At 39.4% G+C, this 12,145-nt stretch overlaps 1 protein-coding gene across 6 annotated transcripts in view; it reads right to left on the bottom strand.

Annotated features, from left to right (window-relative positions):
- The window catches only part of RFX4 (regulatory factor X4), a 105,331-nt gene that overhangs the window by 61,946 nt on the left and 31,240 nt on the right, over positions 1-12,145 (bottom strand). For all 6 annotated transcript variants that reach the window (XM_042470784.1, XM_042470787.1, XM_042470785.1 and 3 more), the window contains exon 2: positions 1,370-1,456. In XM_042470784.1, coding sequence (XP_042326718.1) covers positions 1,370-1,456 — 87 coding nt within the window. The remainder of the gene's footprint in view (positions 1-1,369; positions 1,457-12,145) is intronic.

The raw sequence follows: 12,145 nt of genomic DNA, 5'->3' as shown, positions 1-12,145 counted from the left end.
GTTTTACCCTAAAGACAATTTGTTTGTAGACTAATAATGGAAAGAAGACATGCCTTGCCTTCCACACAGATAGTGGTGGCTGGTGTTATGGGGTAGTGAATAGGCTCTGGGTTTCAGTCCAAGTCTTAAAAAAACAGTCAAGGAACTTTGCCTGCGCTGAGGATATGGTTCAGAACCTTGGATAGTTCCAGCAAGTACTAAAGCAAAGAGCAGATTTGGTGCCCCACTGAAACAGAGTCACCAGTGCCCAGGATGTTAACATGAGGACAGTATAGGAAAATAAAGGAAGGGGCGTGCAGAAGAAGTTACCAAGGAGGCTGCTCCCTTATGTCAATGCCGGGCATGGAAAAGTTACTTTTAATGACTAAAATATCCATAATCCTCTAGCTACCATGGCTCATGGTCATGTTGGGGTTATAGTAGTTGCAGTCCAAACAAATAACTTTTTTAAATTTTATTTTTATTTTTATAGGCTAGTCCTAAATTTAATCTTCCCAGATAGTTTATAATTTTGCAGTTTGGTAAGTTAACCACTAAGCATGTATAGTTTATTAACATCATCATGATATATTTTTACAAAGAAGTGGAGCACTGTCATATCCACTATGACCTTGATGAATATATTTGTTCTTCTCATGGATGGAGTCTAACTGACCACACTGACTTTGGGAGATGGGTAGAAATCTTCCCTCATGAGATTGATTTAACTCTGGGGCTTTTGTTTTGCTTAATTTTGTTTCTTGAAATCACTATTGTTCCGGAACTGCTTTTATTGTGATATACCTATTTGTGGTACATGGACATGTAAGCAGTCCTTTGGGGCCTGTAGACAGAATTTTAAAACTCTGCACACAACCTAAACTCTAGGTTTATTTAGCAATTTAGCATAAACAACAACAATTTCAGAAGATCATTATTTGCATTCTGCCCAAAGTGAATTAAGTGATTTTGAAAATCCTTTTATTTCAGACAACAAATATTCTCACTGTCAATATTTGAAAGATCTGCTCAGCCTGTGAGGCAAGATGAAACAGGTTTCAGAAGAACTCTGGGAAGAAAGGAGAGAGTGTGAGAGCACTGTAACCTCTGAGATCCGTATTTCAGGAATGAGTAACATGGAGCCCTCAAAATGTTGTTTGACTCCAACTTCCATGACCCCTTACCAATGTCTATAGGGCTGACATAAAACTGTTCTTTGAACAGCTGTGACTGACACTTTATCTCAGCTATAACCCCAGCTGAACGAGTGGACCATGTGTTGCATATTGGCTTGATAACCCTAGATAGCAACAGCTTAGACTCTGTTGTTTTGGGGTATTTGCATGCAATTGGAATGTATGATCCTCTGTGGTGAATTGTGTATACTTACTTTCATCATTAGAAACATTCCCAAGAGATGTGTGACTGGAATAACGTTTGTTTTCACTTTCACTGAGGCATCTTTCAATCCAACTCTCTGCAAAACAAAAGTTCATTTTTAAAATTTATGCATATTATTCTCACCGACAAGAAATCTCATCATATATTTGCAGTACGTGAAAACCAGGTTCAAATCACACATCCTCAATAATCAAAAAAGAGATGATAAAACACATACAATAAAAGTACTAAATGTTAAAATATTAAAATAATATGCTACTATACTAAAACAATTCCTTATCAGTCACCACCCATCTTGGCAACCTTACGTACACTCAACAACTTCAGCAATCCACTGAATCGAAGAAGAAGGTCTTCAACCCTTTGCAAAAGAGAGTATGATCCTCCTCCAGCCGAAGGTGCAAAGGAAGACTGTTCTACAAATGCAGAGCCAGATCCTGAAAGGCTCAGAGCCTTGATAGAGCTATAGGCTTTGGTGGAACCGTCAATAATCTTTTGTCTGCAGATTTTAAATTTCTAGATGGTACATACCATGCTAGCTAAGCTGCCAAATACTAAAGTGCAGGGTTTTAAATGCTAGGACCAAAGCCTTATAATGAGCCCTGGCCCAAATTGGTAGCCAAAGGGTCCAAAAGAGGCTTTTTTTTTTTAACCCTGAAGAAGTTTCTGAAAAAACTTTCCAAGAAAACCCTGTGATAGGTTCACCTTAGGGCTGCCATAATTTGGAAATGTCTTGAAGGCACACAACACACACACACACACACAAAATCCATACTGCCTACCTCGGTAAGCAGTATAGAAATGTACTTGCTATTGCTATCTATGTTCAAGCAAATGCAACTCCTTCTCAGATCCTGCCACTCAACATAGTGAGGCCTGGACTGAATGGGTAGTGAGGCTGGCAAGTACTTGAATATGGGGTGTGCCCAGTGTGAAAAGCCCCATGCCCTACATATTTGCAGATCATGGTCTTTGTAAGCTGAACACTTGCACAGGACTAATGTTTATCTCATAAATTAAGCTGATTTTGCATCTTAGAAGGGGAAAAATTATGCCACACATAGGATCCCAGAGTGGAAAGAGACCACAACACCCTCCAGTCCAACTCCCTGCCATGCAGGAAGACACAATCAAAGCACTCCTGACATCAGCCACTGATTAAAAACCTCAAAAGATGGAGACTCCATCACAGTCTGGGGCAGCATATTCCACTATTGAACAGCTCTTACTATAAGAAAGTTCTTCCTAATTTTTAGGCGAAATCTCTGATTTTGTGGAAAATCCATATCATCTTATATTCTTAACTGAAGCTTGAATGGGTAAGGGAGAAGGACAGAGTTGGTTCAAGAAGCATTTTGCTAACTGAAGCATAATAAGAAAAGGGAACTCTAAGGTAAGAAAGTCGAAGGCTTTCATGGCCGGCATCCATAGTTGTGTTTTTTTGGGAGGGGGGTTGGGCTATGTGGCTATGTTCTGCAGAGGGAACTCTAAGGCTTATAGTGCAAGATTTACCAACACACCACTGCATGGGAGTGTGTAGCGCTGAGCACCAACTTCTATTGCTGTGTATACCAGTCACTAAACACTCCTCTGTTCCCTAGTACACCAGTGAGATACTGGCTATTCAAGAACATCTTGACCACCCTCCTCAAATCTGGTCCTAGCTTTGGGCCCAAGGGCTGCTAAAGTTCACAGTTGGAGGTCTAATTAGCTCTTGCCTTCTTCCTTTCAGCCTGATTTGTAGCCATACTGGGTGTCACTGTGAACTGTCCATGGTCAGGTTATATGCTTGTCCACTAAGAGGTCAAGCCAGGAATGGAACATTGCCCAAACCTATGCATGCTGACTCATTGAGGTCAGTAGGATTTCTTCCTAGGTAGATATGCATAAGATTATCACTGTCAGCTGTTCATCAGCTAGGTGCAGAAACCCACCTCGGCTGGTAATAAGATAAAAGGGCAGCCCTCCAGATATCATCAGGTTGTCCCTGCATCCCTTGTCAGTTTAGTAATTTACAGTCCAGCAACATCTTGAGGGTCACACTTCGCTCATCCCAATCTGAACAATGGACTCAGTTTTAATGGCAGAACTGTTCCTCTGACTCTGTTATGGCGAGTCTGTTACAAGCCAATGCCAGTTGAGTGTTAAGGATGTGATGTGAGCTGGTTGCTTTCACTGTCACTTTTGAAAAACTGTGCATTTATATTTAGATGCTAGACATCTGACTTTTTTAATGTCTCATAAAAAATTAATTTCTAAGGTAAATATAACCTTACACTGTGGTTGACTGGCCTGCTTGATACAGCTATGTATGTTTATGTGCCTTCATGTCACCTGTCAACTTAGGGTCAGTCCATGAATTTCATAGGATTTTCTTAGGCAAGGAATACTCAGAGGTGGTTTTGCCAGTTCCTTCCTCTGCTATAGCACCTTGTATTCATTGGTGGTCTCCCACCCAAGTACTAACCAAGGTTGATCCTGCTTAGCTTTCAAGATTAGACAGGATCTTGTGCCTTTACAGAAGTTTTAAAAAGAGCTGACATTCTCTTTCATTAGTCAACAAAGCCAATTCATATATTTTGGATTGTACATTTCATTTTATTTCACATACATTGTCAAACTGCATGAGTCCCTCTTTCCATACAGGCTGTGTATAATGCCTGCCCACTTGCCTTTAACCATCCCATTGCAGATATGCAGCCAGGTTAACCCTACTGGATAGGAATTAGATCTTCCTCAAAACATGTATTTGAATGAGCATGAAGAATAGGAAAACCTTCCTACAATGGTCTTCCCCACTGTCAGCATGGTGTAGTGGTTTGAGCATTAGATTCTGGAGACCAGGGTTCAAACCCCACTCAGCCATTACACTCCACTTGGTGGCCTTGGGCAAGTCATACTCTCTTAGCCTCAGAGCGAAGGCAAAGGCAAATCTTGCCAAGAAAGCCCCATGATAGGTTTGCCTTAGGGTCACCATAAACTGGAAGCAACGTGAAGGCAGATAACAACAATCTTCAAAAGCCCTTGCTCTAGCCATCTCTAGAGCCATCTAAGATATTTACTTGTCAGCATCACAAGCCTTGAATTGTCATTTTCTCCTATGCCCCCCAGTCTATGGTGTTATTTCTTATTTAAAAAACACAACAAAATTAGATTCCTGAGAGATTCATATTCAGCTTGTGCCTAAGATATGGTCTGAACTTCCACATGGACATTCCTTTTAATTCCTCTTTACTATACAGCTCGGAAAGGTCACTGTTTTGGATGATAGTTCTAATAATCCCCTAGACAGTATGACCTTCGGTGCCTTTTGGTACCTGCAGTCTAAAACGTTAACAGCTCTGCTCTGCCAACATGTGACTGAAGAACAATGGGAGTTGCTCTTCACCTCCTTGTTCCTTGGATGCAGGCTAGGAAAATGTACTTTGATTCTCAAAATCCATTAATTCAAATATGTATTCATCTCTTTATTCGCACTCACAAACATACAAACACACACAGTGAGCTTTTAACAGCATCTTCTTTTCATTTATATTTCAAATTCCATATAATTGAAATTTAAAATGCTGTGATACATCTGTATTATATTATATTATGCTTGCAAAAATGCTGAGCCTAATTAGGTAAACTGTTGATATTCCAGTCGCTCAAAGAATACAGACATCATCATCAAAACCAGTCAGTTCAGCTGGGAATTCTTCCTTTAAGTCAAGAGAACAAAATATGTATAATAAACATTTTGCCAGAATGCATGGAAATAATTGTCATATGTAGCTTATTATCCTTTAAAATGCCACAACATGGAGTAATTAGTTACAAATCACTATTAACTCCTTTCCCAATAATGTATAAGTACATTAGAAGGGGGTAACTTCACTTCTTTTGCACTGTAACTGTAACTTTAGTAACTTTTATAACTCTAGCAGTTTTATCTCACTATATGGTAGAGAAGAAATATAAGTCACATGGATCAAACAGGATTATGCTGTGCTTCATGCAGTTGTCTTGTGCTTTATTGTAAGTGTTGAGGTGACAAAGAAGTGGACAGGACAATGAGGCAGATGCCTCTTTTGCACTACAGACAACAGCTTCTACAAGTAAGTATTTAATTGCTTTTAATAATTAATTTGGTTACTTTTATTTAATTATTAGTTACTTTTGAGATATAGGAAGGTTCAGCATGAAAATTTTCAGATCCAATACACATTTTATGATGAATCTGCATCCTGTTTTTAAGTGCAGCCTTCTCTAATTTGCTTGTTTTTGATACTGTTGGGATTATAGATCCAATGACCACTGATCAGGATTGATGGACGTTATCCTAAACATTTGGAGGGCACTAGGTTGATGAAGTCTATTGTGGCTAATATATCAGTTCCCCTCTTCAGGGAGTGTGTGTGTGTGTGTGTGTGTGCGCATAATCTTCAGATGTTATGAAAATAATCAGATTGGGCAGCATGAGCAAATTCAATTGTCTCTTTTTCCACTGCTATGGTTATGTGCAAAAGAAGGTGTTTGTATCCCTACTCACTGTATTCTTTATACCTCACGTTGGTTCTTTTTGCAGTTCCATTGTAATGCACAAAATATGATGACATGCAAACAGTATAATGTTCAAAGCTGTACTAGCTTTACTGTAACTTTTACTATACAGTATTGCCAATGAGAGACTATAAAAGAGCTTGAATCTTTTGTACTGTAGCAACCTAAGGACCAGACTTCATATTACATTAATTATGCTTTTTTAAAAAGAAAACTGAAGAATACTTTTAAAAGAATAGTAAAGCTCATCCTGTGGGTTTCGTGGCCAAGCGGGGAATCAAATCTTGGTTTCCAGAGTCATAATCCAACGCTCTAGCCACTATGTCACAAATACAAATGCAAATTCTGAGAAGGATTCAGTTTTTCCCACCTTGTTCCAGCCAAACATTATAGCTGTGGGAAATGTAAGAGAGTGTACTGGATCTCTCTAGCAGAGTAATCTAACTGGTAAGGCAGTAGCTGAACATCAGCCAGTTGCACTTGCATTCCCACTCCCACAGGGTCTAGCAGAAAAAGAAGCAAGCTTAGTTTCTATACAAAACTTATAAAATCAGCTCCCCTTACAAATATTTTTACAAATCAAATACATGGCCAAATGGAAGAGAAAATGATTCTAGGTTAGAATGAAGCAGAAAGACAATGAATATGGTTGAAAAAGAAAAAGAAAAGGAAGTCTTCAAATATTCACACTAGTAATCATTGAGCCTAGGCATGCAAAGGCTGCTAAGTTTAAGAGTGGCTCAGAGTGACAAATGGTTCAGTTTACTCCAGAATATATAGTCTAGGATTCTGTAACAACTTCCCCTCTATAAGGGACTATACAGACAGGCAGCTAAACAGGTCAGTGCTGCAGCAGCCGCACACTGCGGCACCGACCCACTCCCTAAAAGAAGCTGCTCTGAGCAGGACCATCATAGGCATGCTCATGTGCCATGACAACGCCCCTTCTGGCCAGTGCTGTTTGGGTGCTGCATGCCATGGACGTCATCATGCTGTGTGCCGTATATGAATGCTCAGCCCTAGTTCAGCCCTAGTATGCGGTCAGGCCAGCACAAAGTGCCAGTCTCTACTGCCTCTAAGACATTAAGGGTCAGCGCAGTCACATACAGTTTGGGATAGGGCCCTGTACTGTTAAGAGAGAATATAAAGCTTCTCTGAGTACCTGTTTTAAGGGCTGCCAAGCAATGTTTAAACATGATGGGAAGTCCCTATGGGTTGTCCTCTCTGCACATAAGGAGCTTGGAAATGTTACTATTTTGACTGCAGTTCTAGGTTGCAATACAAAAAAGGAATTCTCCCATGATCTGCTTTGATTTTGAGTGAAGTTACTCCTTTCCGCTGAATAAAGCTCTTTGGCCTCTTGTTTCTTGACCCTTTGCCAACACATATCTACATTATTATGCTACCCCTTCCACTAATTATAATAACCACAGTTTCTCCAGGTTACTGGGTTAATTGCCACCTGCTGCCTCCTTCTGTAACATTGCAGCACTGCATTGCAAAACACTCCCTCCAAAAAGCACAGGAGTCCTCTGCAGATGAAATATATCAACACTGTGAAGGAGACAGGAATTGTTCTAAAACATGAGTATGAATGGACTGAGTCCGCTATCTGTCGCTGTCAGTAAACAAGGACACAGGGGTTCACTAGAAGTTCATGCTATGTGTCTCTTTTCTCTGATGTATGCATTAGGCAGAGCCTGATGACAAAGCCAATTGGCACATAAGAGTCATGGGTCATAATTCAGACAAAGAAAAGGGAATATGCTTAAAACAAATCTCTGGTAACTGCCCATCAAAAGGGGGGGGGGCATTGATAAAAGTTCTGCAGTAATATAAGCTAAGTTCTCAATGAAGACTGTTGTGTGACCTCTACAAATCAAACATATTAAGGCAATTTCCAAATATTTTTTCAGTTTTGTATAATCCATCCCATTTGTGTGTCATGTGGTAAAAGCCAAAGAGCTCCACAGCAATTTAAAGAGTGGTGTGGATTCTTTTACTGGCCCAGTGTGTTGGACTACAGCTCAACATAATTTGCTCTTCGTAAATTATTCATACAGTACAACTACAGTTCATATAGTAATTTGCTGCATAGCATCAAGACTTGGGCTGTTGTGAACAAGACTAGCATCTGTTCTTCCTGCTCTCAAAGGATGAAAAAATACAGCATTTAGGGCTGTTCTGTCACAATGACAACAACATTTTCAGCATAGTTGGGGCCTGGTTCCCCTCCAAATGGAGTGCCAGCCTGCAATAACTTGTATCAGCTCCCCATCCCCAGCCTTGTTTCTGTACCTGAAGAACTGCAGAATTCACACAGCATAAGCAGGACACTGGCATGGGTCACACAGGTAGGCTGCTTGAATTGTATTGAATTTTGCTCACTTGACTCATCTTTAAGAACCTGAACCAGGTCATACCAAAAGCCTTTGGAACTCTGTGGGTCACAAAAACTATAGAAATGCACATGTGCATGCAAATAAAAGCTTCATAGTTGATTATCCTATAATGTTTCCATATTTCATCTCCTTGTGGAATCCATTTAAAAGGTTACCCTGTGAATATCACATACTTCAGGTTTAGTTCAAAAAACAGGCAGGTATAAGAGAGGTTATGATATATTTTGTTACTCAGTGGTAAAAAATTAGGAGGCTTTTCCAGGCCTGGGTCCAAGTATTTATACAACTGAGTCAATGAGCTTCAGTGCCTAGAATAACATCCAGATGTTAAGGTGTTTGTATTCATCACCTTAGTAGACATTCTCATCCTGTATTGTGTCACTCCACACTGAAAGCTTTCCTACCATTAGACAGAATGAATGATCATTTATATGCAACTGATTTTGGGTGTCACAAAAAGGCAGCAGATTGTTAATCAGTTACAACATTATTGCTATTTTCACCATGCAAAAGGGTGAAGAGGGCACTTATGGGATTTTCTGCCTCAGGTGCCAACTTGGCAGAGTACTCCAGTACTATGCACAGGATACTGTTTCGCTTCAGGCAGCAAAATGTTGGAACAGTGTTGGAAAAAATCTTGTCTGTGGTGTGAAAAGACATGAGGAAAACTTAACAATGGTGCTGTGGTCACCTCATCCAATTGGCTATTACACAGAAAGGCTTTTCATACAAAACAGTCACAATAGAGCTGCAGTTCCATCTAATACAGAAAAAGTTTAGACTCTACATCTTTCCTGATATCAAGGAATTAAGCACTTACTTCTCTTGTCAAATCTCACCATCCCACCCCACTGCACTGCTTTCATTTCTCCCTCTTCCAAAAGTTCCTGTGCTAATATTTCTCAAACTCTGGCACTCAGTTCTTCTTCAAGGGAAGTGCAAGACAGTCTAGAGACATAAAAGGGAAAGAAGGGAGTCTTCTTACTCTTTCCTTTAGATTCAACAAAACAAGCATCTAGTCTTGAATAATACTTGCTGCTGAATACCAGTCGCTCAATAGGCAGTCTGTGTACTGAGCTCAACGTGGAAAAGATCCAACAAAGAGAGAGGGAGAGGTGAGTAGGCTGTGCCACTTGTGTGATTAAAATTCAGCTCCCCAGATCACCAATGAAAGCATTTTATTGCCCTTGCCCACCACCATTTTGTATTTAAAGTTTAGAAGATGGGAGAGCAGTTTATTGTCTCCATCAGTCTGGGGACAGCACTGGTGAGATGAAATTTGCAAAGTCTGGGCATACAACTATCTGCCAAAACTTTGCCATTGATGCAATTCCCACTTCCCTTGTCACCTTCTTTTGTTTCATTATTTTAAACAGTTATTTCAAGTGAGCATAAAAGATGAGTTCTAGCAGCCCATCCCTAAACAAACTATCACAAATAGGTGTCTTGATGAAAGAACAAAACCATACATAAGAAAGAATCCCTACCACTTTGGGGGAGAAATTATAGTAATTATTCCATTTTAACCAGATGTTGCTTGTCTGGCAGCCCATCCTGTATATTGGGATAGGAAATTGCTTAGAACATTACTTTTTAAAAGTAACTTTGCTTGCTGCTTTTAAATGTTGCCAACAAGTGCAACCCACTGCCTCACTCTTCAAAAATTGTAATTTATTACATAATGCATTCCATTAAAAAATTACTTTCTCACAACATTTAAAACTTTAGCTTAAAAAAAGATAAACTGTTCCCAAGCATCCCTTCATAAAAATGGCTCTATAGTGACATTTCAAAATAATGAGTTACAATTACTCATTATAGCAAAATTACAATACTATTTCACATAATAGTATTGCTTTTTTAGAAGTAACATTCTTAGCCCTCCCCTGAGTTATGGAGAATTATCACAAGAAGCTATTCTAGCAAAACAAAGAAACAAAAAGGGATGAATTTGAGCCAGGTTTTCATTAATAGTGAGGAATGAAAACTGGTTTTGAACATACACCAAAATGACTGTCAGAGAAACCCACTTGTGGGATGGGTAGAATATACTGGCAAAGACTTTAGCGAGTCTGATAGTAATAAGGTGTCTTAGAAATGTAAGGGTCTAATGGTCATTGTAAGTCAAAACTGACTTGACAGCAAATAACAGCAGCATATAAGTAGAGGAACAGAAGCACCTGATGAAAATAGTATGTGTCTTAAAATATAGGAAATGGTCCACCCTAAATGATACCCTTACTTACTTCCTCCATTAGGTGCCATCTGACTCCATTAGGACTGATACAGACCTAGATTTAGTGAATCGTGACCCAGGTAAGTGCCTAGTTTACTAGGCTCAGGAGGCTCCTCTATTTGGCAATCTACTCAGATATCCATTTCAACAGATATAACAAACAGGGCATTGTTTCACATTAATTTAGTGAAACAGATTTTTGCAGAAGGATTTTGGTGTGTGTGTGTTAAATGTTTTGTTTATTTTATTGCTTAATATAAGGAAAGGCGGCATGAATGGATTTAGATTTATATATCCTTGGCAGGGTATGCAAATGATTTAGTTTGTATACCTACTCTATTTAGTTCTATTACAATGGAAAGGATGACTGACAGAGCTGGAGAATGTTTGAGCCTCCACCTCAATATGTTATGGATTGCAACTCCCATCAGTCTTAGCTCACATAAACAGGGGTGAGAGAGGAAAGGTGTTGTTATTCAATATCAAGGAGGGGTATCCATTTCCCAACCTGAGTACCCTAAAGGCACCAGATCCTGTCTGATCTTGGAAGCTAAGCAGAGTCTGTCCTGGTTAATACTTGGATGAAAGACTGCCAATGAATACCAGATGCTGTTGGCTATATTACAGAGGAAAGAACTGGCAAAACCACTTTTGAGGATTCCTTACTTAAGAAAACCTTATGAAATTCATGGGGTTTCTGTAGATGGACAGGAGACTTGAAAACACAAACACATACACACTCATTCTCCATGATGCAGCAAATTGTGCCTGCTGTAAAATTCTAGTTCAGTGCTCCAATATTTCTGTGTACCTTGTTGAGTCCTTCTTTGACCAATTTTTTTTACAAGAGAAGGACCGGGATGTCCTACATATTTGGTTGAAATCTTTTATATTTAAAAGGTGAGTCTACTGTAGACCTCAAGATCTTGTTTCTTCAAAGAAAGACAATTTATTACATGTGCAGCAATTTAGTTTTTAAACTCTCATGCTTGAGTGCACTGCAAAATCCTTTCTTCCACTCTATCAAGAGGAAGATAGTGCATGAAAACAATGACAGACTGGCAGATTGAGATCAATAAGATCTTCAACAAGCAGAAAGCAAATACTTATGAGCATATCCACACATGCAAAATACTAGAGTGTGTAAATACTGGAAAGCAGTCCAGAAGCTCCAATTGCTGTGATTATCACCAATTACATGCCTCTCCCAGCTTAATCTATTGAATCACTCAGCCACAAAACATCCATTATACCAGTTTTCATCCCTGCTACTGTTTTAATAGCCAGTTTACTCAGCTGCTCTGGGCTTTAGGGTCAAATCTGATGTTGTATTCCATTTCAGTTACAGTTTGGTACAGGCGAATGGAAGGACAAGTGGAAAGCAATCATCTCACAAACAATACAGTACATTGCTGTTCAAGCAGATGGGGAAGGATTCTTTAAAAAAATAATATAATATCTCTCCAGTCTTGTTCATGTACTAATAGTGGCCCATCAGCACTTGTTTCAAGAAATCAGTTAAACCACAGAGACCAGTTTAGGAATACTAGAAATGGATCTAGAGCAGAATTTAGAAAGGTTTTGG

The sequence above is a fragment of the Sceloporus undulatus genome, chromosome 5 (assembly GCF_019175285.1).
Source record: "Sceloporus undulatus isolate JIND9_A2432 ecotype Alabama chromosome 5, SceUnd_v1.1, whole genome shotgun sequence".
Classification (NCBI taxonomy): Eukaryota; Metazoa; Chordata; class Lepidosauria; order Squamata; family Phrynosomatidae; genus Sceloporus; species Sceloporus undulatus.
Note: the sequence above shows the minus strand (reverse complement) of the source record. Positions and strands in the feature narration are given on the sequence as shown.